We start from the raw sequence: 22,681 nt of genomic DNA on the forward strand, positions 1-22,681 counted from the left end.
AGAATGACCGCCAGGCTAGCCCCGATCTTTTTGCTTCGGCTAATCTTTGCCAAATGAGGGCTGGGCTAACCTGGCTCCTGTTTGGAATCGGGCTAACCATTTTGCATCAGAAGTTGCCTCACGCCCTTGTCTCTGCTTTGAATGGATGTGGGTTATTTTTGCGATGGTTTCAAACCTAAAAATCATTCGGCTATTTTTTAATATTTCATCATGATGGAGCATAGTGGTGCCTGTTGCTGCCAAAATGATCGAGAGACGAGGAGAGTTTTGATGGATTTGCTATCAAAATTTTGATCAGAGGGTCTCTTATGCTTGAGTCAAATAGGGCTCTAAAGAATGGGAATATGAGTTCGACTGAAATGAGGCTCCTGTTATACTATGTGTCAATTCATGATGTGCTGATGTGATTTTAAGCACATCTATGCCAATTTTTTTTAAAAAAATACATATCACTGTCCCATAAAATAGTTCTTTCGGCATTTTTTTTTTGTTTCATTTTTCTTAATAAAAATAAGCTATTCATTGTTGTACTTCTAGGACCAAGGTGCAAACAATGGCACAAACTTTTTTTTTGACAATAGGTATGATATGTTGGGAGCACAATAACCTTTCTTTCAATATGTAACCAATCTCTCCCAATAACACTTATCCATGATCTAATCAAATTTTAATGCCTCAAGTCTAAATTTAAGATATATATGCAGGTTATTTAATGATCCTTTCAGATTTAATTTAGAATTCCTCCCTGATTTGCACCTCAAGTGGTGAAGGCCAAATATCTAACTAGACAACCAACTCTCCTTGGTTTACGAATGGATTGAAAAGGATTCAGTCTTGATTTAATCTTATTATACTCTCTTAGCTTAGCTTACATGCATGAATATAAATTTAAGATGTATATTCATAGCAAAAATAATTTTTTTTTGATAAAATATTTATATAGATCTAGCTAAAAAAGGTCATGGCATGTTTTCATTTTTACAAAATTTCATGAATGTTTATGTGAATTTAGAGTTTTCTAACAAAATATGTAGGAAAAAATATGAAGCTCTCGTTACAAAGGTTTAAAAGAAGACATTAAATAATCTGGAAGCTCGTTTACAATTTAAAAGAACACATTAAATAATCCCTGGAAGCTAGTTTACAATGACTACATCCATTAACGAACACATAATTACCTTACCAACAATGAACTCATAATTAGTTGGACATGATGATGAAAACCGAAGAGAGCCGGTCTAGTTCCAACGGTTAACATTTATTAGGATAGCTAGTGTACTGTATGTTTTTTTGGTAAAATAGTTTACCCTGAGAAAAAACTAAATCAAAGCAGTCCAGATCCAATCATCAATATCCGTACTTAATTATATCCATCCACTGGTGCTCACTTAATCATCAATCGGTATCTGATATATATATATATATTATATATATATATAACTAACTGCCAGCTTGCCGGTCCACAAGCCGGTTATACCTTTTATCACGGCTCTATTATTACATTTACTTTAAGAAGTCAAAAAGAGAACCGAACCGCACACGGCCCAACCTCCCCAACATAACGTCCGTCACAAACTCCGTCTTCGCCACAAGAGGCCGGCGGCGCTCCGAAACCTTTCCCGCGCGCATATCGGACAGTGATGAGCCGCTGTCAACGTGGTACCCACCAAAGGGACGGTTCTGATTACCCTGTCACCTGGGCTATCGGAAAACTAAGCCCCACGGTGGGGGTCCGAGCCTGCCCGGTTCGGATACGAACCGGGTTCCTCGTCTACCCCCGACTTCGTTGAAATATTCGATCACTTTTTATCTTTGGTCCGAAGCCCCCCTTCTCGCCGAGAGGGGAAGAGCTCAAGGGGTCTCCATTGCCTCCTTCTTCCACTCCCAACCCTAATCCTAGCTTGGAATCGAGAGATTTAAACTGTAACCCTATTTCAAGGGGAATCTGTGTCTCCACTCGCGGAACCTGTCGGCAGTCTGAGTAAGCTAGCTGAAACTCCTCCATCTCCCACGCTGGATCGGCAGTCCCCGTATCGGGGCGATTCTTATCTAAAGTTCTGGTTTTTTGTTCGCTGGATTGGTGTCGGGTTTCGATTTGCTTCGCTCCGTGGCACTACTCGTCTGTGGTGATTGGGAATTCCTTGGCTTGCTGTTGTTTTTGTGTGAATTACGCCAAGGAAGCACCGGCTGTGTGTTCATTCTGGCATTTCGGAGTTGGTTCAGTGGCAAGGTATGGTTTCTGGACGGGGCAGTGGGTTAGGTGGGGAGGTGCAGTTTTAGGGTTTGGGTGCTTCTTGTTTTTTGCGTGCGTGCTGTGTGGAAATTGTTAGTTGTTGAAGAAAAGCTCACTTCTCGTTTCTTTGATGCTCGGGTGCTTTCTCAAGCTTTCCAGTTTATGAGAATCGATATTTCTTTTTAGTTCATGTATCTTGAACTGAATTGGTAGTTGCTGCTTCTTTTAGAGCGAGATTTTCTGATGTATGGATGTATTGCACCCCTAAAATTTCGAATTTATTTACCATGTATTGCATCTTCTTTCGATCCTCCCGGATGTGCGATAGTTCATAGTTTTTTAACATGGGACCGTAATTTGTTCCAGTGGAGCATGATTCTTTTTGGGGTGAAGTATTGTTACTGTTTGTGAAATCAGTTAGTATGGTTGAAGAACGTGCCTGTTAACAGTTAAAGATGTGGTACATGGTTTCTTTGCTGGAGCATTATCTATTGGACATGATCTCCTGTTTTCATGATTTCAAGCTTCATCTTTCTCAGTTTATCCACTGAATTCTCTTACTCTTCGGTTATAAATTTATGATGAATGCCTCAACTTTCCTGCATCCTGCAATGCTGCATTTCAGTCCCACTCCCTGATGGATTAGAGAACAAATAATTTGATGCTGTCTAACAAATATCAGAGGTGGTTCACCTGCAACCAAGCTGTCTTAGTGAGATATTATAGGCTTCTTGTTTGATGGTGATTACCTTTGCTTTCTATCATAAAAGGTTCAGATCTATGGTTTCCATCACCTGCTTTTACATATCACTTCCATTTGGCTTTGATAATGCAAACAACGTTAAAAATGCACTGGTTCATGTCACTTACTTTTTTGTTTTAAAAGGATCCGTCTAAATATCCCATGGACCATCCATCAGTGAGTACTATCACATGTTTTGAAGAGTTTATGTTACACAGAAAGTGTCTAAATATCCCATGGACCACCCATCAGTGAGTACTATCACATGTTTTGAAGAGTTTATGTTACAAAGAAAGTGTTCCATCGACCTTTCCCTGATATGCCATTGTTCCCGTGTCATATCACCACCTGATCAATCAGAACTGTCATCCCTTTTGAGCAAGTTGTCATCAAAATTGTTTGCCATATGTTACACAAATATTTTCTGTAGTTCATTTTTCTTATAAGCCAAGTTATCAAACTTCCTTTCATATATCAGACTCATATTCCAAGTCTAATTCTGTCATCAAGTAGAGTTTAATTGGGAATTCGAAAGGTGATGGTTGAATCAGGCCACATTGTGTTGTATGCTTTATGTTTGTCTTTGTAAGCCAATTGCTTTCAATCCCCCCTCCCCCTTCCTTTCTCTCTCTCACTTGACTTGCATGCCTTTCGTGATAAGAGCTTTAATCCTTTTTGTTCTTCTAGGCCATAGGCCATAATTGTCTATGGCTTGCAATTTGAACCAAAGGAATGGAAGTTCTTAGTGTAAGGATATAAATATTTCTAAGTGCAGAACATTTTCTTTTTATTTGACAATCTTTTCTGTTTATATTAATGTTGTCTGAGTGGATGTTTTTGCATGCAGGCCTAGCATGAGTTCTTGATGGAAAATTTCGAGAATGGAACCAGTTTTTGATAGCCTCATTATTTTTAACTCTCATGCTCTTTTTAGACCTACTTCCATGCTTTTCTTAATTTTGTTCTATTTTATGCTTCCTTCCCCAAAATATAGCATATTTTTTGATGCCAATATTTTGAATTTATGAGGTGAGGTAGTAAGCTTGTTTTGGGAAGTTATGATTGAGGGAAAATCAGCTTTCAAACAAGAAGCTACAGATTAATGGATTATAAGATCATCATAGACTGTTCAATGTTGTAGAAACTTGTTAAAAGATGTACAGCTACTTTTATTGGACTGTGCACTCTTTTCTGGTTGTTCCCTTTACATTGTATCAGAGAAGTTGTTATTCTGCAGTCCTGATTAGTGAGAGAAGTGTAGTGGTAGCACAACTTAAACTGCCATGAATAGTCACATCACATGTTTTGAGGGGGTTTGAATTATTTAGTTGCCCATCTTTTTTATTGACCATCTTTTTTCTGCTCTCCAGTTCTCAGAGGCTATTGAAGTTTGCCTCTTTCTTTCCATCTGGGTTGATTGCCCTTACTGTTCCTCGGAAATACCCAAGCACTAGCCCTGGTTACTTCAAGTCACCTCGTCAATGCCTGGGAATGAAGTTGGTGAGGATCCATAACTTTTTGAGCAAGACAGCTTCTCCCAAATTCTTCCATCTCAAGTGCAAGGTGAAAGTTGGCCAGTTTTAAACAACATTTTGTGGGTTGGTACTCAGAGGCAGAATGGAGTTCTTCATAATCCTGATTCAAAGAATTACATATCTTGTTCTTCAGGTATGAACTTATTTTATCCAGTGAATTTCCCCCTCTGTAACCTGCATTAGGCACCCTGTTATCCCCAAAAGCTTGCTAAATTTGCAGTCAAGTTGTTAATTTGGTCATCTGTTTTTCTTTTTTTTTTTTTTTTTTTTTGTATATCGTCCTCTGTAATTTTGGTGGACTGACTTGCAAAGTGAAAGAGGGAAATCAAATTATTTTGATATTGTCTCATGGATTTGATTGAACAAACAGGATGCTTCTTTTTGTGGTTTCATGTATAACTTTCTGCCATTGGTTTGTTTTTGGCAGAGTCTGAGCAAGGAAATATTAGGCAGTCTTCAGAAGTTTCTTTTGGCACAAATTTGACCCAGTCAACCCTGAACCTAGAATGTGCTAAGAACCAGTCTAGAAGCCACTAATTCAACTTGAATGGTTTTATGCATGGTTCTAATGGTCTTCCCACAAGTTCCATTCAAGTGAGTGTTCGAAGGGATGGAACAATTTCTGATAGTCATAGTTTAATGATGACATGCTTACTGACTTTAAAACTGCAGCAGGGAAAGGCTCCTGAATATGGTTCCAAGAGGTCACATGTGGTTAAAGTATCTATGAATTTTGTCTTTCTTGGTGGTCAGCAACAGCTCATAATGAGCCAACACCCAGGACGATCACCTTGTTTCTCTAGGCAGCAGCAAGGGTTTAAAGATATGCAGTTATGGCAACAACACTTGATATACAAACAGCTACAAGAGATTCAAAGGCAGCAGCAACTCCAGCAATTGGACCAGGGGGGAGGGCCACAGAACTTACATACTCAGCCATCTGGAGTTGCAAGACAGGCACTTGTCAATCGGTTTCCAGGTGTGCTAAATGGCATGCCCGTTAGTGAGGCATCTAATTACATGTGGTCAGATGGGCACATGGAAGGGGAATTGAAGACTCCAAGTAGCTCTCGTATGCTTCTTGCTGGGGGTATGAACATGGCTCCACAAAGTGAGTCTCTCATGCATGGAATTTCAAATGGGCTTACATTTTCACATGACCAAAGCCAATTAATGCGACCTTTGGGGTTTGCTCCACAACTTGATCAATCTTTGAATGGGACTCCTGTTTCCCACTGTAGAGACTCTTTGATTTATTTCTCCCAGTTCCAAGGAATGTCTCATGATGGCACTGATGCAATGACCACTGCAGGTGGGAACCTGGCAGAGAAGCCATCAATGCTGTCATCTGCATTAACTAGCTTTCAAAGTGATCATTTTATGGTTCCAAAGCAGGGCTGCTTACAGGACAGGTTTTTGGTGGTTAAGCAGGGCTTTCAAGGGAAGGTTTCATTTGCGGTTGCTCCAGTGCAAGGCCCGAATGGTGGCGCCACATCAGGTAGCTATCATCAAGCAGATAACTTCTCATGTAGTTTGCAGGCCCAAGATTTTCATTGTGGGCCAGAAGAAAATGATTGGTCAGTGAACTTACCGGAAAAGGCAGTGATGCAGGTAAAGCCTTTTCATATTGGAACTAGTCTCGATCGGAAAGAAGAGAAACTCCTGTTCGGTACAGAAGATGATGGCAGTTGGGCCGCTTCTGTTGGAAGTAGTATCACAAACTCAACAGGTTTGTTGCATGGCAATCCTTCGGAAAGTAATGACCATTTTCATGCATTTCCTTCTATTCAAAATGGAAGCTGGAGTGCTCTTATGCAGGAGGCTCTGGAAGCTTCCAGCAGCGACACTGGACTACATGAAGAGTGGAGTGGCCTGAGTTTCCAGAAAACAGAACTATCGAATGGGAACAAATCTGCTGTATTAAGTGATAATGGGAAACACCAAATGATGTGGGATGATAACAATCTACAGAGTGCATCATCTATGACTTCTAGACCTTTTCCTTTGTTTAATGATGCTGATGCCAGCTCAAATTGTCATACAATCCCTGGTTTTGAGCACCCTATTAAACTTGCATATGAACTGAATGAGAGTGTATCAGCTGATGCTTCCCATGAGTCCATTCAACAACCATCAATGGAAGCCAGCAACGAGCATCTAGATCAGAGTCACCAGAAAAAGCAATTTGTAGGGGCCAATTTTCAAGTGCAAACACATTTGGATAATGTTTCTAATGGTGTTTGGGAAGGACAGATGTATGAACAGTCAGTAAACTCTGCACAATCTGCAGGCATGGAGTTGAACTTGCAGAACATGCAGGTTTTGGCTCATCAACAGAAGATGCCCTTGCATAATGTAAATAGCCAGCATAGTAACAAGCCAGATGGATGGAATGTTAATGGGTCCCTGACTCCTGATATATTAAAAGTCCATGATAATGATGCGACCAATCAAGATGCCCAAAGATACGAGACCAATGGAATCTTGCATGTGGATGAGAATTGTGAGAACAGTACTGTATCCTTCCCTAACTTTTCTGGTGGGCTGCAGCCAGTTAGATCTGATATAACCAGTCCTAGAATGAGCAGTGCTGATGCCTGTATGGGTGACCATGCTGCTATTACAACTTCAAGGACCTTGAAATTTAATCGGGAAATAAATCAACAGGTTGCTAACAGGCATAGGGTTTATTATGGAAAACAAGTTGCTGTTGATTCTTCTGTGAAATATGAAGGATATGAAAATTTTACAAAGAACCAGAATGAGTTAAGCAGCGGTCAACATGCTTGGGACTCGTCCTTAAATAGCACTGACCAAGGATCAGCTGAAATGTATAACCATAAACAAGAAAATAGCCTCCCAAGAGAGGTTAATGAAGGATATGTTTTCAGTCAATCACATCCCATGCAACATACTGATCCAGGAGGTGGTGCACGAGCAGATTCATTGTTAGCTGGAAATGAACATCATTCTTTAGTGACCAATGGCCAAAATTCATCTGGTCAATCTAGTCGGAAAACTTTGGGGCCTTGTAGGTTTCAGTATCACCCAATGGAGAATTTGGAGATGAATATGGAAACTGCTTCCCAAATTCAGAGATCATATTCTCAGGGCTCTTCCCACTTGGTGGTTCAAGGTTTGAAGAATCAGGAGCAAGCTGGACATGTCATCGGATATGATGCTGTTCATATCAGAAAGGTAAATGGTGAACTTATTGTAAAATGAGTTTTGCTCTCTCTCTCTCTCTCTCTCTCTGCCCTTTTAATTGGCTGGAACTATTCATGTATTTTTTTGTCCGTTTATAGGGGCACTTAATTGATATGCAAATGAGTGCAAAAGGAATGGAGGGAATACAATACCCAGGCTCCATTCCTGGTCATCACTCTGCTATGTCTCCCTTTGATGTATCAGCTGCTTGCTTTTCTCAGAATATAAGTGATGGTCAGGCAAGGTTAGTAATCACTTTTAGTATTTGCTGCTGTACTTTATATTATTTTTATAAGCACCTGAATATTAATTCTTAATGTCCCTCCATGATGATCTTTCTGCAGTAACATTACGGCCTTGTAGAATAGAACCTTACATTAGCTATTTCATGAGCTTGCAACTCATGAGAAATCAACCAGTGCATCAAAGTCTTGTTATGAAATTGTGTAATAGCTTTCTGGATAAAAATTCATATTTCTTCTTTTGATCCCTCGTTTTTCTTTTTACCATCTTGCTACTTTCAGATATAATGTTTGGCAGGGTGATAGCTTTCCTATATATGCCTTGTTCTAAGTTCTAACACAAATAAATATGTTCCATTGTAGTCAAAATATGCTCAACTTTCTTCACAAGGTGGACCAATCAAGGGAAAGAAACACTGTCACATACTTCAGTAATTCTAAACATGGTGCACCACCTGAGATCCTTGGCTCAGCTGCTTCTGATGGTTCTTCTCATCTAGGTAGAGTTTCCTCTTTCAGAGTTGCACTCTTTGCTGATACTTGTGCACCCATTTCTTCATAGGTTTGTTCACTAGATTCAGGGCATTCTCAGCTGATAAATGCAAATATTCATATAATAAATTCAGGCCAACAACTCTCTCTCATGGAAACAAAGTCGGTCGACCAGCATTCTGCTACAGCAGGCTTTTCTCAACATGGTGGCTTTTCAACGATGCTACATAATGTACGAGCAAGTGTGTCATCTCAACAATGCCTATCTGGAGCCGAGCCTCAAAAGGCCTTGCCCATTATAAATCAGTCTACAAGCCCATTGCCTAGCATGAGGGTCACAAATTCTTGTACCATGCAGATTACTGTCGGTGACAGCAATAGGAGAGGGGAAAGTGCTTCATATGAGTTTGGTACATCTTCTATTGATTCGCAAGAATTCATTTATGGAGGAAAACATTCCATTAAAACTGATTCCTCTCAACAAAAGCCTCCTGATAAGGTGGATATTGCTGCTAAGAAAGGCAGTGCATCCCAAGGGCAAGAACCAGTGCCAAAACATATTTCTGATGGAAATTCTGCCATCTCCATTCCATCATTGGTGCATCTACATCATCAAGGTCTCAATAGAGTAAAACATAGACAGGACTCGGATTTTGCCTCTTTAAATCATGATAAGGGTGCCTCTGGACAAACTCTAAAATTTCTAGATGCTCATACACAAAACTGTTCCCTGCTTCAACAGGCTGTGAAGGGTACAGAGTCTGATCCTAGTAAACGGGTTGGAAAGAGGCTCAAAGGGGCAGATTTGTGTTGTAATGCTTTCCAGATGGAGGGGATAGGTCAGAAGTTTATTTTTGGACAGAAACCAGTTTTGGATGAACTGGATGCAAGCTTCCAGCATGGTTCATTTGCTTCTGATGTCAAAATGCTAAGCTTTTCTTCAAAAGAAGACAAAAGCGCAAGCACATGTTCTCAGGTCACTGCTAGAGATGTACCTTCTCAAGATCTACTTGCTTCAGGACAGCATGATATTCAGAATCATGCACATTCTCAGAGTAAAAATTCCAAGTCAATGTCTGTGGGAGGGAATGAACGGCCACAGATTAGTCCTCAAATGGCTCCTTCCTGGTTTGGGCAGTATGGAACCTATAAAAATGGTCAAATTCTGGCAATGTATGATGGTCTTGGTAATTCCCAGAGGACTGCAAAAGGTGTTACCTGCTTCTCTGCAAAAGTTTCTGAAAGCATGCATAATGGTACTGTCGTGGAGCAAAGAACTGATGTCAGTCAGGTTGGTAACCTCCAGCAGAATACATCATCTACCGCCATTGCTGCTAGTGAGGGTTCACCTTCTCATTGTCTGCCTCTGGATGCCATTGATAACAATATGATTCTAATGCCAAAGAAGCGTAAAAGTGCAACATCAGAGCTGTCACCTTGGCACAAAGAGGTGATACAGGGTTCTGGAAGGCTGCAAACTATCAGGTAGTATTCATAAAAACAACAATTTGCTTGATGATTTGCGTTAAAATATATATATATATTGGGCTCATTGTGGCTATGTATACATGCTTATGTGGGGACATGGTCCTTGTGTTTGCATGTCATCACCACAAGCATAACCGGATGCATGTTATTTTCTCTCTATCTTTTCTAGTTAATAATTGAATTCTTTCATATTTTTTTACAGCATGGCAGAGTTAGATTGGGCTCAGGCTGCCAATCGGCTGACTGAGAAGGTTTGCTTGTTGTCAATGTTGCATGTTGTGATTCTTTGTCTTGCTCCATGGCATTTTCATAGCAGAGTATATTGACCGCTCATACGTACAGGTTGAAGAAGAATTTGAGATAGTTGAAAATGGCCCGTCAATTGCCCGATTGCGGAGAAGGCTTGTCTTTACAACTCAGCTAATGCAACAACTCATTCCCTCTGTACCAGCTATGTTTCTGAAAGCAGATGCAACTGCGTCTTATGGAAGTCTGGCATACTTTGTTGCTAAATTAGCACTAGGAGATGCATGCAGCCTTATCTCTTGTCTGGGAAATGATTCTCACATGCTTTTGAATGATAGAAAAATGTGAGCTTTACACTGGCATTACATGTTTCAAAATGAGCAAGCTGCTTGCTTTTAAAATTCTCAAAGTATATGATATGTATGCTATATAATTTAATTGAGTTTTTTATGTGTATACCCTCCTAAATATTCAAATTTGTGTGAATATCTTTTTAAAATTGATATTTGCATGTATACCTTCAACAAATACTTATTTTGCATGTACATCTTTTTTTTTTTTTTTTTTTTTGCATATGTACCCACATCATCTAATGCTGTTAAAAAATTAATGGTTTAAAATTTAAATGATTAAAATATCCTTATGGTAGATGTGTCAAAAGAAAATTTATAAGGGTATATATGTAAATAGTAATTTCATGAGGGTATTCATGCAAATTTGAATGTTTAGAAGGATATATTGACAAAAAATTCTAGTTTAATTTTTATCTATTTCATCTAAATAGATCCGGACCCTCTTACTCTACAATAGAGTAACATATTACATAATATAACAATATGATGATGATATTATATAATATTTTATATATTAAAATATTATATTATTATTATATTTTATTTTTAGTCAATATAGGACATTTATGTCCATCTTATAACAACATGATATATCATATACACTTCATAAAGATATTTTCGATAAAAAATTTTAAAATAAAATATAGTAAGATTACAAATTCTCAATGTTACATAATGTCCAAATCCATAAGTATGTCCATTCTGTGCAAATATACAAGGTATCTATCTAATATCAGGTTTAATCACTTTTTTCTGAAGTATATTATTATACATTAGAGGAAACATGGATGCTTATGATCTGTCTATTTTCTAGATAAAATAATTTTGATCTATCATTTGATAAAAAGATCATTTTATCTATATAAATTAATAAATCAAATATATTTATTATTTTAGTTGTGCATGTTAATTTTTCTCCATCAGAATAAGAAAAGAATTAACAAACTGAGAGAGATGTATTTATGTTTAGGAATTTTTGCGCATATGCCCTTCTAAACATTCAAATTTGCATGAATATCCTGATAAAATTACTATTTGCATGTATATCCTTATCATTTTTTTTTTTGTACATCTATCTATAAGGATATTTTAGTCATTTTAATTTTAAACCGTTAATTTTTAACGATGTTAGATGATATGGGTACATATGCAGAAAAAGATATTTTATGAGGATATACATGCATATATCAATTTTAAAAGGGTATTCTTGCAAATTTAGATGTTTAAGAGGGTGTACATACAAAAAATCCTATTTAATTTTTACTAACATAGGTTCTTCATATCTTGGACTTGCATGGTCAACTAGATGTCTCTCATTATGAACATATTTGATTTTTTTTTTTTTTTGGGGGGGGGGGGTTAAAATTTGTTCAGGAGACCTGAAGAACTTAAGACTGCTGAGAAGGCAGGAGATTCCTTTTTATCGGAAGTCATGGAGAATTTTATTGGAAGATTAGGGAAACTTGAAAGCAACCTCTTGAGGTAAGCATGTGAGCTTTATGTTGTAACTTTTTTCTTCTGTTGATTTTTATTGCTGTTGGTGCTGCCCATGATATTTCATATTTAAAGTCAGAAATCCAAATATGATGCCATTATTTATATATGATCTCAAGCACACTGATAAATCTAAGTCAGCCATCTAAGTCACAGAGCTCTGCCCTCATATTTCACCTTTCTGAATTACCCTTGGAATTCAATCAGTGACTATTTCTTTGATGCCCTTTTGCATTCTTTTTTGACAACCTGTGGATACAAGCTATTAGCAGGAGTATCAAATTGGTCAATGGGCTTATCTCAATTTGTCAGTATACTTTATTGACCAATTTGACAATGCTGCTACATGCACAAAGGTTTTCTTTTGTCTTTGCTCTCAATATCTACCATGTTGGTGATACAGACTGATCAATATGCTGTACCAGAGCCAAACACATGGATATGGTATGGGAAAAACCCTAGCATCCTGAGGCTTCAGATTCTCAATCAGCATCCTCTATGCAGCATGCATGCATGAATGTTGTGTTAGATAAATTCAGTCTCAAAGATGCACATATGTACTGTACTGCAAAATTATTTGCAAATAATTTGGTGATCGTGATATGATTGGAATGGAAATGTTGACACTGATATTAGATCTTGCAAATTATTGAACTTTAAAGCAGAAGCATGATGGTTATTTTTATCTGTGTACGTACTCATCCATGTTATTGACATAATGCATAATCTTCCAAATGACCGCATATATACATTTGACATGCATGATCATACAATCATGCAAATATATTGGTCCATGCATATTTTACCAGAACATAGGACTGGTAGTACACTCGTCAGGATAGCTATCATCGAGAAGATAGCTGGGTGCCATCAGAGCTGCCAAACATTAACTGAATGAGAGTTGAATAAAGTGGAGACTAACAAGGCTCTGATACCTGAATTTAATATTACATCTTTTATAAATATTTAGCATAGAAGTTACCATCCAGAGACTGAAAATAGCTCTTGAAGTCTTTAGAAGATATCATAAGGTTTAAGTGCATTGATTCACTTTATAGGATGTTATGAGTTATCAGCATGGCAGTTTTGATCTAATTATATGATATAATAAGGTTTAAATGCTTGGGGTCACTTCTATAAGATGGTATTAGTTATCAGAGTGGCGGTTTTGATCTAATTGTATGCTGAAGAAGGAACACTATTTTCTTCTACTTATTTTGAAATAATGTTCATTGAACTGGATTTCTTGTTCATCTTCTTTCCATTGCATATTCACTCGAACTGATGTTAAGAAGACCTATATTGGCTGGTGCTCAAGTTTCTTGGTATTTTTGTCCGGTATACATGAGAAGGATCTAGGTATGTGGGGCATCAGAACATGATTCATAATCCATTACAGTCGGTGATTTGGAAAGGAAGAATTACAACCATTGAGAAAACATCAAGTGATAATTTTTTGTTAAGATTAAATACAATCTCTATTTGTGACCTTTAAAAAAAATTAGGCCTGGAAGTTTCTTATTACTTAGACTACTACTGTTCTAATTAAATTGGTGTCTATTTTCTTCAGTTCTAAGACTAGTTCAGTTCTTATTACTTAAATATAATCTCCAACAAAGTTCTGTTGGAAGGGAATTCCATTTTCCTTCTTTTAACATTAGTGGTGGAAGTTCGTAGCAGGCGCCTATTTTCTGGGAATAGGGGGGGATAAATTAGTCTAGTCCATGTGAGTGGGAGAACATGTTTAGAATACACTTCTTCAAAGATAGCATAGATAAATTGGTGTTTTTTAGCTTCACTGTCAATATGCTTTGTATGGGTAATGGGACCAAATCTGAAGATTTCTAAGAGCACATTGCTGGGTATATATACAGGCTTATATCAAGGGCATGGCTAATTAGGTGCATTGCTGTAGGCCACCAAGTAAGTATATTGGGTATGGTAAAGAAATAAGACTATGAGCTCTTACTTGGAAACCTTGCGAGAGGGCGCTTGTAGGATATTTGCAAGATGAAAAGGTGATTTCTCTCGTTAAGAGCTTTGATGATTCTTGTAAAGGTATCCTACCTCTCAATGTTCTTATTGTCTGCATTTTGAAGTTTGTAAAAGGAAACTAGGGTACATGCAAAGCAATTTAAATAGATGGTAGATGATACTAAGAAAGGGATCCATCTTACTGATTAAGACAAGGTTCATATAAATAAGATAGAATGGATTTTTCTTTTTTAAGCAATATGAAGGATAGGAGTCGGTCATTTGGGGAAGATGATCTGGAAAAGGGAGGAAAAAGAATGTCGAACAAAACAATATGAAAGGTACTAGAAATGGTGGTATGTTGATATGAAGAATTTCAAGAGAGCAATAAAGGGTGTATTCAAATTAACTACAAAATGTATAATAAGTGATGCATATTACATTCAAAGAGAATTTTGAAATATGAAACTCCATGACATGGCTAACACATATGCATCGCACTCTTATTGAGTTCATAATAATGTTAAATGTAGGATATGTTCTTTAATCTGTTGAAGAGACCACTAAACAAAATAATTGGGATATGTTCTGTAGAAAACATAATAAAGACCAAGAGACAGCTCAGATAACTTATGTAATAATTGCATGGTTTAAGTGAAAATTTTTGAAAGGAACTAAAAAGAAGCGTCCTGTAGATCAAATTGATCTGTAAAGGTATTCGTCTGTATGGTATTTCATGCAAACGTTTTGTGTTTCTGTGATATAGTGCTCAATCTTTTGGCTTCGAGGTAGCCAACAAATTAAAGAAGATAATGATTTTTTAGATTAAGACTTTTTTTTTTGTTGTATAGTCTTAGCAATTAAGGAAAACCAACAATAATTTCTGCAAATTGGATGCCAACATGTGTTCAACAATAGTCTCCTAGCCATGTAGAAGAATCTAGGTAGTATATAGGTCTTAGATGAATCAATTGCTACTATTCAGATCATTCAATCATGTAAGCTATTTGTGAACTAAGTGCTTGTTTCTGAGACAAACTGTATGAATGCTGAAATGGAAATTTAGAGAATCATCAAGACCGCGGCAAAAAGTTATAGATATCCAAGGGCTTATAATAATGTAATTTTGGTGTGAATGCATATTGAAGTCCCTGATAAAACTTTTGATGAAAGATATGACTTACATATTTGACTATGATGTCATAGATGCCGGACTGATATGGCGTGATCATCTTTTTTCTTTTCCTTCTTTTTTTTAAGTGAATATCATGGCCATCTTGAATGAAGATTAGGGGACTTTTGCAGAAAGGGTTGAAGGAGAATGCATGAGAAACATGTAGATTTAAGACAAAAGCTAGGTTTGTAGCCCTTGAATGGAGCTGGATCTACATTATCAAAGCCTAATTGGATGGACAAAGCTTGGTAGATGGTTATCGGTTTCACAATTTTAGAAATAGATAACCTTTTTGGATGGTTAGGACGGACCACCTCATGTCTTTTGTATTACGGAAAACACATAGGGTTAGAGGAATTAGTTCAAGCGACGTGTTTAAAGTTTAATACAGTTTTTGCTTTCGTGTTTGATATGCTGGAAATGGGTGGTTGTGCAGTTAGCAAGGCATTTGACAAAGGACCAAGGAATTTAAATCAAAATGCAATATCCAAAATTGATGTCATTCTTATTTTGCACTGAACAGGTGCTGCAAAGAGAGTGCTGTACACCCTTTTTTATGGAGAAAGAACATATGAATATTTTCTTGATAATTACATGCTTATGACTATACAAAAAAGGCATTCTTATATGGGCAATAGATATATCGAAGGCCAACTTTGTTCCATATCTCATTATATTCCTGCCACCTCGAATTTCATCAGTTCAATTTGTGTGTCTCAGATTGGAGAAGAGGTCTTCTATATTAGATTTAAGAGTGGAATGCCAGGACTTGGAGAGATGCTCCATTATCAACTGTTTTGCAAAGTTCCATGGTCGGGCTCAGACAGACAGAGTCGAGAGCTTGTCAACCTCCGAAAATGCACCACGCAGAGCATTTCACCAGAGACATGTGACGGCTTTTCCCATGTCCGGGAATTTTCCAGAAGGGGTGCTTTGTTTCTCCCTATAGATTACTGAATAGTCAATTGATTTTACCTTCACCCTCCTGTTATCATCTATCCTCGCTGGTGCTTTATGCATATCTTTCCATGAGCAAGCAAACACAAAGGTGGGGAAGTAGTTGCATCCACTGAATAGCATGAACCTGATGCAACATTATAGGGGTGATTTTTTTTTTTCCCCCCGAAATTGATGCGGTGGGCAGTCTTTTGTTTATCGTGCCCCTGTTATAGGTTTTTGTATATTCATGAAAAAAGAGGTTTGGCTTATTCGGTGTTATTTTTGAATTGGTGAGGGTTTATTATTTGCTTATATGAGAAATGGCTATGATACTTAGGTTTCTCATGATCATCTAATTCTGCCTTCCCTGGATCTTTGCTTTCTTCCGGTTGTATTAGAATGAAAGTTTTTGTGCAATATAATCGAAGAAAGTGCATATGATGGTTCTATTATTCTTTGGCATTGTTTTTTTGTTCTTCCAAGAACACTTAAACTTTTTGGTGTACGTTGGTTGGCAATTGGCCTTTGGAATTCTGTATGGTGGTTTAAATTATGAAAAATTCTTTGTGCATCGTGAATGATATAGAAAATTCGATATGGAGTGTACTATTTTATATGATTGGTCTATATAGTTATCATTTTTTTTTATGTTTATTTAATATCTGTAGTTTCATTTTTTGTTTAAAAATTTTATATGACGAAAATATTCATTCTTTGAAAAAAATTATGACGTTTTGTGATATATTATGACTTACTATATGCAGGATGTCATATTATAGTTCAAAAAATTATAACATCCTGTGCATATTATGACATTTTGCATCAAATTATGATTTTCTGAATGCAGGATGTCATAATATGGTTCAAGATATCATAATATAAAAGAGATATTTTTGTCTAATTATTTTTTAATGTGTATTTAATGTCTGCAGTTTTACTTTCTAGTTTGAAAATTTAGAATAACGAAAATATTTTTATTTTTTTATAAAAATTATGATATTTTATACATATTATGATATCCTGCGTTATATTATGGCATACAGTGGAAAAAATTATAATTTTTTAGATATAAAATTTATAATATAGATATAGATATTATAATTTTTTTAAAATATAAAGATATTTTTATCATTTAAAATTTTAAATAAAAAAATAAAATGTGATATTAAATGTACGTTGGAAAGCGATGATTATATAAATAAATAGAATAAGATATTGTATTTCAAGTCAGATTTTTTATATCGTTATAATTTTTTTTAAAATTATTAGATTTAAAATAATTATAGTGCTATAAAAGCGGTGCGAATGGGCTCCATCGGGACTGTTGGATTTTTGATGGATGATCCTTTTGGAGTAGCCGTTGTCTTTGCTTTTCAACGACCATTACTATCTTTAAAAGAAAAAACGACCACCAGAATCTTGTTTTTTATTGATGAACTCCTGTAGAAAGTATCGAGAAAAAATACATGCATGCCAAAGAGTGGCCTCAACGCCGACAGGTTATCCACTTTTGTATGTCACAAACTTGATGACTATAAATGACAAGAGGGGGCGTCAGTTTAAAGTCTTTTTTTGGATTCTTGTATCAAAAAAAAAAAAAAAAAAAAGGACATTGGGCAGGTAAAACTGACAGCGTCCCATCGCCTTTCGACCACAAGCTGTCTTTAGCTGTCAGTTTTCTTAGCCATGTGTGAAAAGAGTTAGATCTTTGCTGTCCCATCATGGTTGATATTTTTTTTGATAGTTATCCTTTTAGCAGAATGCTTTTGTTTGAACAAATAAATCCATCAAAAAGAATAATTATTAGCTTCCAACTCGCAAGCTTGAAGTATCCGAAAAGTGCTGTGGTGCTGCCAGACTCGCATGAAGCTTAGCTATAAATTTGCTTCGTTCCGCAAGGCAATTGTGAGGTGATGGCCTGACTCCCTGATTATATTTTAGATAATATTTGGATACTTCGTTTGTTTTTTCGTCCTCTCTGTCATACAGATAAGACATCTTAATCCATCCTATTTCAGTGCCTCTACCATGAATACCTGGGTTATATTATGTACAGCAAAATTGGCCAACCAATTAGCTGCCTCATTGGCCCCTTAAAACAGATGGCGTCCAGAAAATTGAGGGAACTGATGCGCTAAAGGCAAAATGTCCCGCAAACAGGGCGTGGGATCTTGGAGTAAGGACGTTCCCAATGGAGCCACTGCATTGCTATGGCTGAATTACCTTCTAATTAATATATGAGATACATAAGAATGTGTAAAAGAAGGTTTAACAAGAATTTTGCTATTTGTTAAATGTATATCTTAGAAGTCAATATGACTGACACATTATAATAAAGATAGAACACAATTTTATATTTAATACATTGATTTGATAAATAAAATGATAAATTTATTTTTCATTCAAGTATGATGTGTCCTTCAATCGTCATGAAATTAATATCTCGATACATATTCTCAAAGTATTGAGAATTAGAAACATATATTTAATTTCTAAATACTCCGGTCATAGTATCATAATGAGAAAGTGATCGATTCAGATAGACCGACGTACAGATTGCTTTCTTCGGGATAGATGAATCTCTGGTCTATACTATAGAAATACTGAACGATGAGTACGGATAGTTGTTAGAGAACAACTAGTACTGAGCGTGACCATACGAGAGATCACTTGGATTTCTACTTGATCGTTGGTGATTGTCTCGATGCTGTATTGTGTGAATGGTCCTTTGATCTGCGATGGTATGACTGCTCGTAATGAGCTGTTGGAGTTTGACTGAACATAAACATGATCTCAATGAGCCCTTGTAGTGGATGTTGGCGACAGTTGATCCACTGTAGGAGTAAGATGCACATCAAAATAGAATCTATCGAGAGAGTAGTCCTATGAGATTTGAGAGGCTAAGTCCAAGAGTCTGTGACCACAGCAGTGTGATTGATGAAAAAATTTTTCATAAGGATCACAATTAGACTTGAGCTAATCGAATCTATCATATGACTGATGATGAGGTTTGACGATTTATCATGACCTGCTATCTAGTCGGGACTCACGATAGAAGAACTGAATCACACGTGAACTACACCTTGAGTTCTTTTACGATTCTATTGGGTTGTCACTACATACTGTTAGATGTCACTGGTGGATAGTGAGAGCTCATTAGGGTTGCTCAGGATCGACAATTCTTGATAAGTTAGAGTGAAATTGTTTCGATCTATTGAAAAGAGTTTCAATGATACTATGATAGAGATCATTGTATATCTCACTACCAGATAGAATTGAATCTATGGGGTCACACAACAAAGAGATTAGATCTGAAATAAGTAATTGTTCTTATGAAGTCTCAATTGGATTTAGAGAAATCCTATTGAGTTCAGAATAACCTTGCTAGCACATGGTTAGATCTAATTTTCTCTTTATATTTGAATTTTTTATTTGATAAGATTAATTTAAATTTAATTATCTCTAATAATCTAAATGAATTAGATTCATTGGGCTTCAATTGTTAGGTGCCTAGAGTTTTGGATCAAATGAATTAAGGGTTCAGGCCCTTAATTAATTTCTTGAAAGTTTTGATTGGGCGCTACTTGATTTGATCAAGTTGGATGTGCCCACCTATTAAAGGGCATGTGGGACCAGCATGGGGCATCCTATAGGTGCCATGTGGCGTGTGTATTTGGGGTGCAAAGGCTCCAATAGTTGGCGCCTAAAGAATCTCCTAAAGGGAGTCAAATAACTAAAAGAATAAGGATTCCTAATGCAAGTAGGAGTTGTATTAAGTGGTTGTTTGGTTTTGAATAGGATTCAAACCTTATGTCTATTTAAAGGAGCCTTCTTAAGGTCTCTAGGTAATTGAATCAGCAGCCCCACGCCTTCATAGAGCAGCCCACGCCCCCTCTTTCTTCTCCCTTCTCTTCTCCTTTGAAGATCCAACGCCCAAGCCTTGGGCATCCTCCATCTTCCACCCCAAAGGAGTTTTGGCGTCCCTTTGTTTGTTGGTTTTTAGTCCCTGATTGCTTCATAATCAAGAAAAGAAAAGTAAGAGAAGAAGAGAAAAAGAAGATCAAGGAAAGGATCAAAGAGTTGATCGCGATCTAGCTTCGTTCAGATTCAAAGACTGATTTTTCTTAGAGAAGAAAATCAATACAAAAAAGGACTGTTCCAGGCTGATCTTGAGTAGATACTTGTAGAGGCCGAGCACTTGCATGGCTAAGAGAGAACCTACTCTTTTTTAGATCCAAATTTGAAGAAAGAATTTGCGAAACAGGTATATGATTCAATCACATATTCAATTTTAATATAAAATTTAGCATGTGTTCAATTTCAGCATATGAAGTAGATCCTAGTGTTTATATTTTATGCATACATGATGTAGATTAAAAAATATTTTAATCTTCTATTCTGCAGTATTATTTAGAAAAAAAAATTTGAAACATATATGCATGCCCCGATATGAAAATTCCAATAGTGGTATCAGAGCTACTGATTTTATATGCATGAAATTGACATATATGTTTTAAAAAGTATTTCAAAATCTGATTTTTTCTTGATACATGAGATATATAGATGAGTATTTTGAATCTAAAATTTATTTTAGATGTAATTTTAGAACATATAGTTGATATGTAAAAGCATGCATAGATATGAATTTTTTCTAGAATGGTTTTCAGTTAATAATCATGTGATATGTACATGCATGTATAATCTGAATTTTAATTTGACCTGATTCATGATTCATATATGAGATATATAATTATATATTTATGTCAGAAAATTATTTTCGATATGATTTATGATTTGTATATGAGATACATGATATAATATTATATCTGAATTTTTATTTAGATCTGAATTTTGCATACATATATGAGATATATATTTGTATGTTAAATCTGAAAATTAGTTTCATGATTTAAAGCTTATCTTTCATGCAAAAAATTTAGATCTAAAATTTAATTTTAAAATCTAAAATTTATGTTTGTGCATAAAATTTTAGTTATGAAAAAATCAAAAATTAGATCATATAATTAGATTGCATCTAGAATTTTTGATTTGAACGTAACGAATTTAATTCGATTAAGTAATTGATCAAATCGAGACAAGTGTTGATTAAAATTTGATCAATTAAGTTATATGATCATGCAATTGTTGTTGATCAAATCGATTGAATCCTATATGTAGAATCGATTAACCTAAGGACCTAATTCGACTTGATGGCTTGGGCCTGATTCACTTGAGCTAATCTATTTGGACCAATTGATCTATTGGTGTCTAAGACAAGTAATTGAGAGATAGTCATTTAATTGGTTTCGTTTGCTGATCTGATCAATTAATTAGTATATAAAGAAAGCAACGGGAGGACTCCCACCGATCTTCATTTACCTGATCAATTTGAAAGATTGAGTCTTGAATGAGGTTACTTGACGGTTTGGTTTAGTCCGTGCCAATTAGATCACTCATATGATGATTGATTAGATGAGATCTAAACCTAAATCTCTCCATAAATATTAAGTCCATAGGTCTTCCACCATTATAGATGTGCGGCGTGCTACTGGTGTTGATTATTCTCGACTGATTACAGTGGTTCAGTTGTATCGAGAATACGTAACCACTTTATTAGCAAAGAGTTGCTTCAGGATAAGGATGGGGTTGGACCCAATAACGATCTTGTACTTACTTGTGAATGGTGGGTCAGGCTTAACTAAGGAGTGTGGTCAATAACTATTAGGTGAGCCCATATAACTTAGAGATCAAGTTGCTGCAACATGCTTAGAAAAGTATCTGGGCAAAGAGTTATCCATGTATCGGTGTGTATGTTATCAATAACTGTTAGGTGAGGTACATGGCATCGGTGGAATCGCAGCACCCATTAGGAATCCATTTATCGCGTTAGGATTTTCATTTTCCATCCGGAGAGTGGAGGGATCCAAAAAATTAGTGGGAGTCATTGTTTGCATCTTAAAGTTTCTAAAAGTAAATATAATTTTAAAGTATAAAAGTCTAACTTGAATCTCTACTCTCGCAGTTAAATAATGTCAGTCTCAAACCCTCTAGCCGCATCCTTGAATCCAATCGTTTGATCGAATAAACTATAAAGACTGACTAAGAAACCTCAAGATTGTCCTGACTTCTGAAAAACTAGATCATGTACTCGATCAGAAATTCCTAATGTCATCAAACCGTTCTACTGCGAGCAAAGAACTGCTTATGAAAAGTGGACGGATGAAGATAGTCGGATCAAGTGCTATGTGCTGGCATCCATGTCAAATGAGTTGCAAAGTCAGTATGAGCATATGCCCACTGTCAGGGTTATGATCACTTACCTACAAGAGTTGTATGGTGAACAGAGCCATACAGTACGCTTCAAAGTATCTAAAAAGTTTTTAATCTGAAGATGCGTGAAGGACAGTCAGTCTATAAGCACTGTATGAAAGTGATCAAGGACATTGAGGAGCTTGGAAAGCTCAGACTTGATATACAAAAGGAATTGCAGATGGATTTGATCCTTCAATCCCTTATAAGTTCATATAGTCAATTTATTGGAAATTTTTATATGAACAAACTT

The 22,681-nt window shown here is 36.3% G+C and overlaps 1 protein-coding gene across 3 annotated transcripts; it reads left to right on the plus strand.

The window, feature by feature from the left end:
• Window positions 1–1,807: 1,807 nt before the first annotated feature.
• Window positions 1,808–16,475, plus strand: LOC105058242 (uncharacterized). Of its 3 annotated transcripts, none has more exons than XM_010941133.4 (11): window positions 1,808–2,230; window positions 4,346–4,643; window positions 4,938–5,104; window positions 5,183–7,708; window positions 7,816–7,961; window positions 8,323–8,459; window positions 8,586–9,936; window positions 10,142–10,190; window positions 10,282–10,529; window positions 11,913–12,020; window positions 15,901–16,475. In XM_010941133.4, the coding sequence occupies exons 3-11, from the start codon at window positions 5,066–5,068 to the stop codon at window positions 16,127–16,129; spliced, it is 4,833 nt and encodes a 1,610-aa protein (XP_010939435.1). In that variant the 5' UTR covers window positions 1,808–2,230; window positions 4,346–4,643; window positions 4,938–5,065; the 3' UTR covers window positions 16,130–16,475. The 3 variants fall into 3 exon arrangements, with proteins under 3 accessions (XP_010939435.1, XP_019710040.1, XP_010939426.1); XM_019854481.3 differs by having other exon boundaries at window positions 5,186–7,708; XM_010941124.4 differs by having other exon boundaries at window positions 4,938–7,708.
• The last annotated feature ends 6,206 nt before the right edge of the window (window positions 16,476–22,681 follow it).

Source organism: Elaeis guineensis, chromosome 2 (genome assembly GCF_000442705.2).
Source record: "Elaeis guineensis isolate ETL-2024a chromosome 2, EG11, whole genome shotgun sequence".
Lineage (NCBI taxonomy): Eukaryota > Viridiplantae > Streptophyta > Magnoliopsida > Arecales > Arecaceae > Elaeis > Elaeis guineensis.

Bases quoted from the DNA above. Each gene is read 5' to 3' on its own strand.
- LOC105058242 (XM_010941124.4), top strand. From the start codon at position 5,066: ATGCATGGTTCTAATGGTCTTCCCACAAGTTCCATTCAAGTGAGTGTT. The intron at 7,709-7,815 runs GTAAATGGTGAA...GTCCGTTTATAG, and splicing joins ATGCTGTTCATATCAGAAAG to GGGCACTTAATTGATATGCA. The intron at 10,191-10,281 runs GTTTGCTTGTTG...TCATACGTACAG, and splicing joins CCAATCGGCTGACTGAGAAG to GTTGAAGAAGAATTTGAGAT.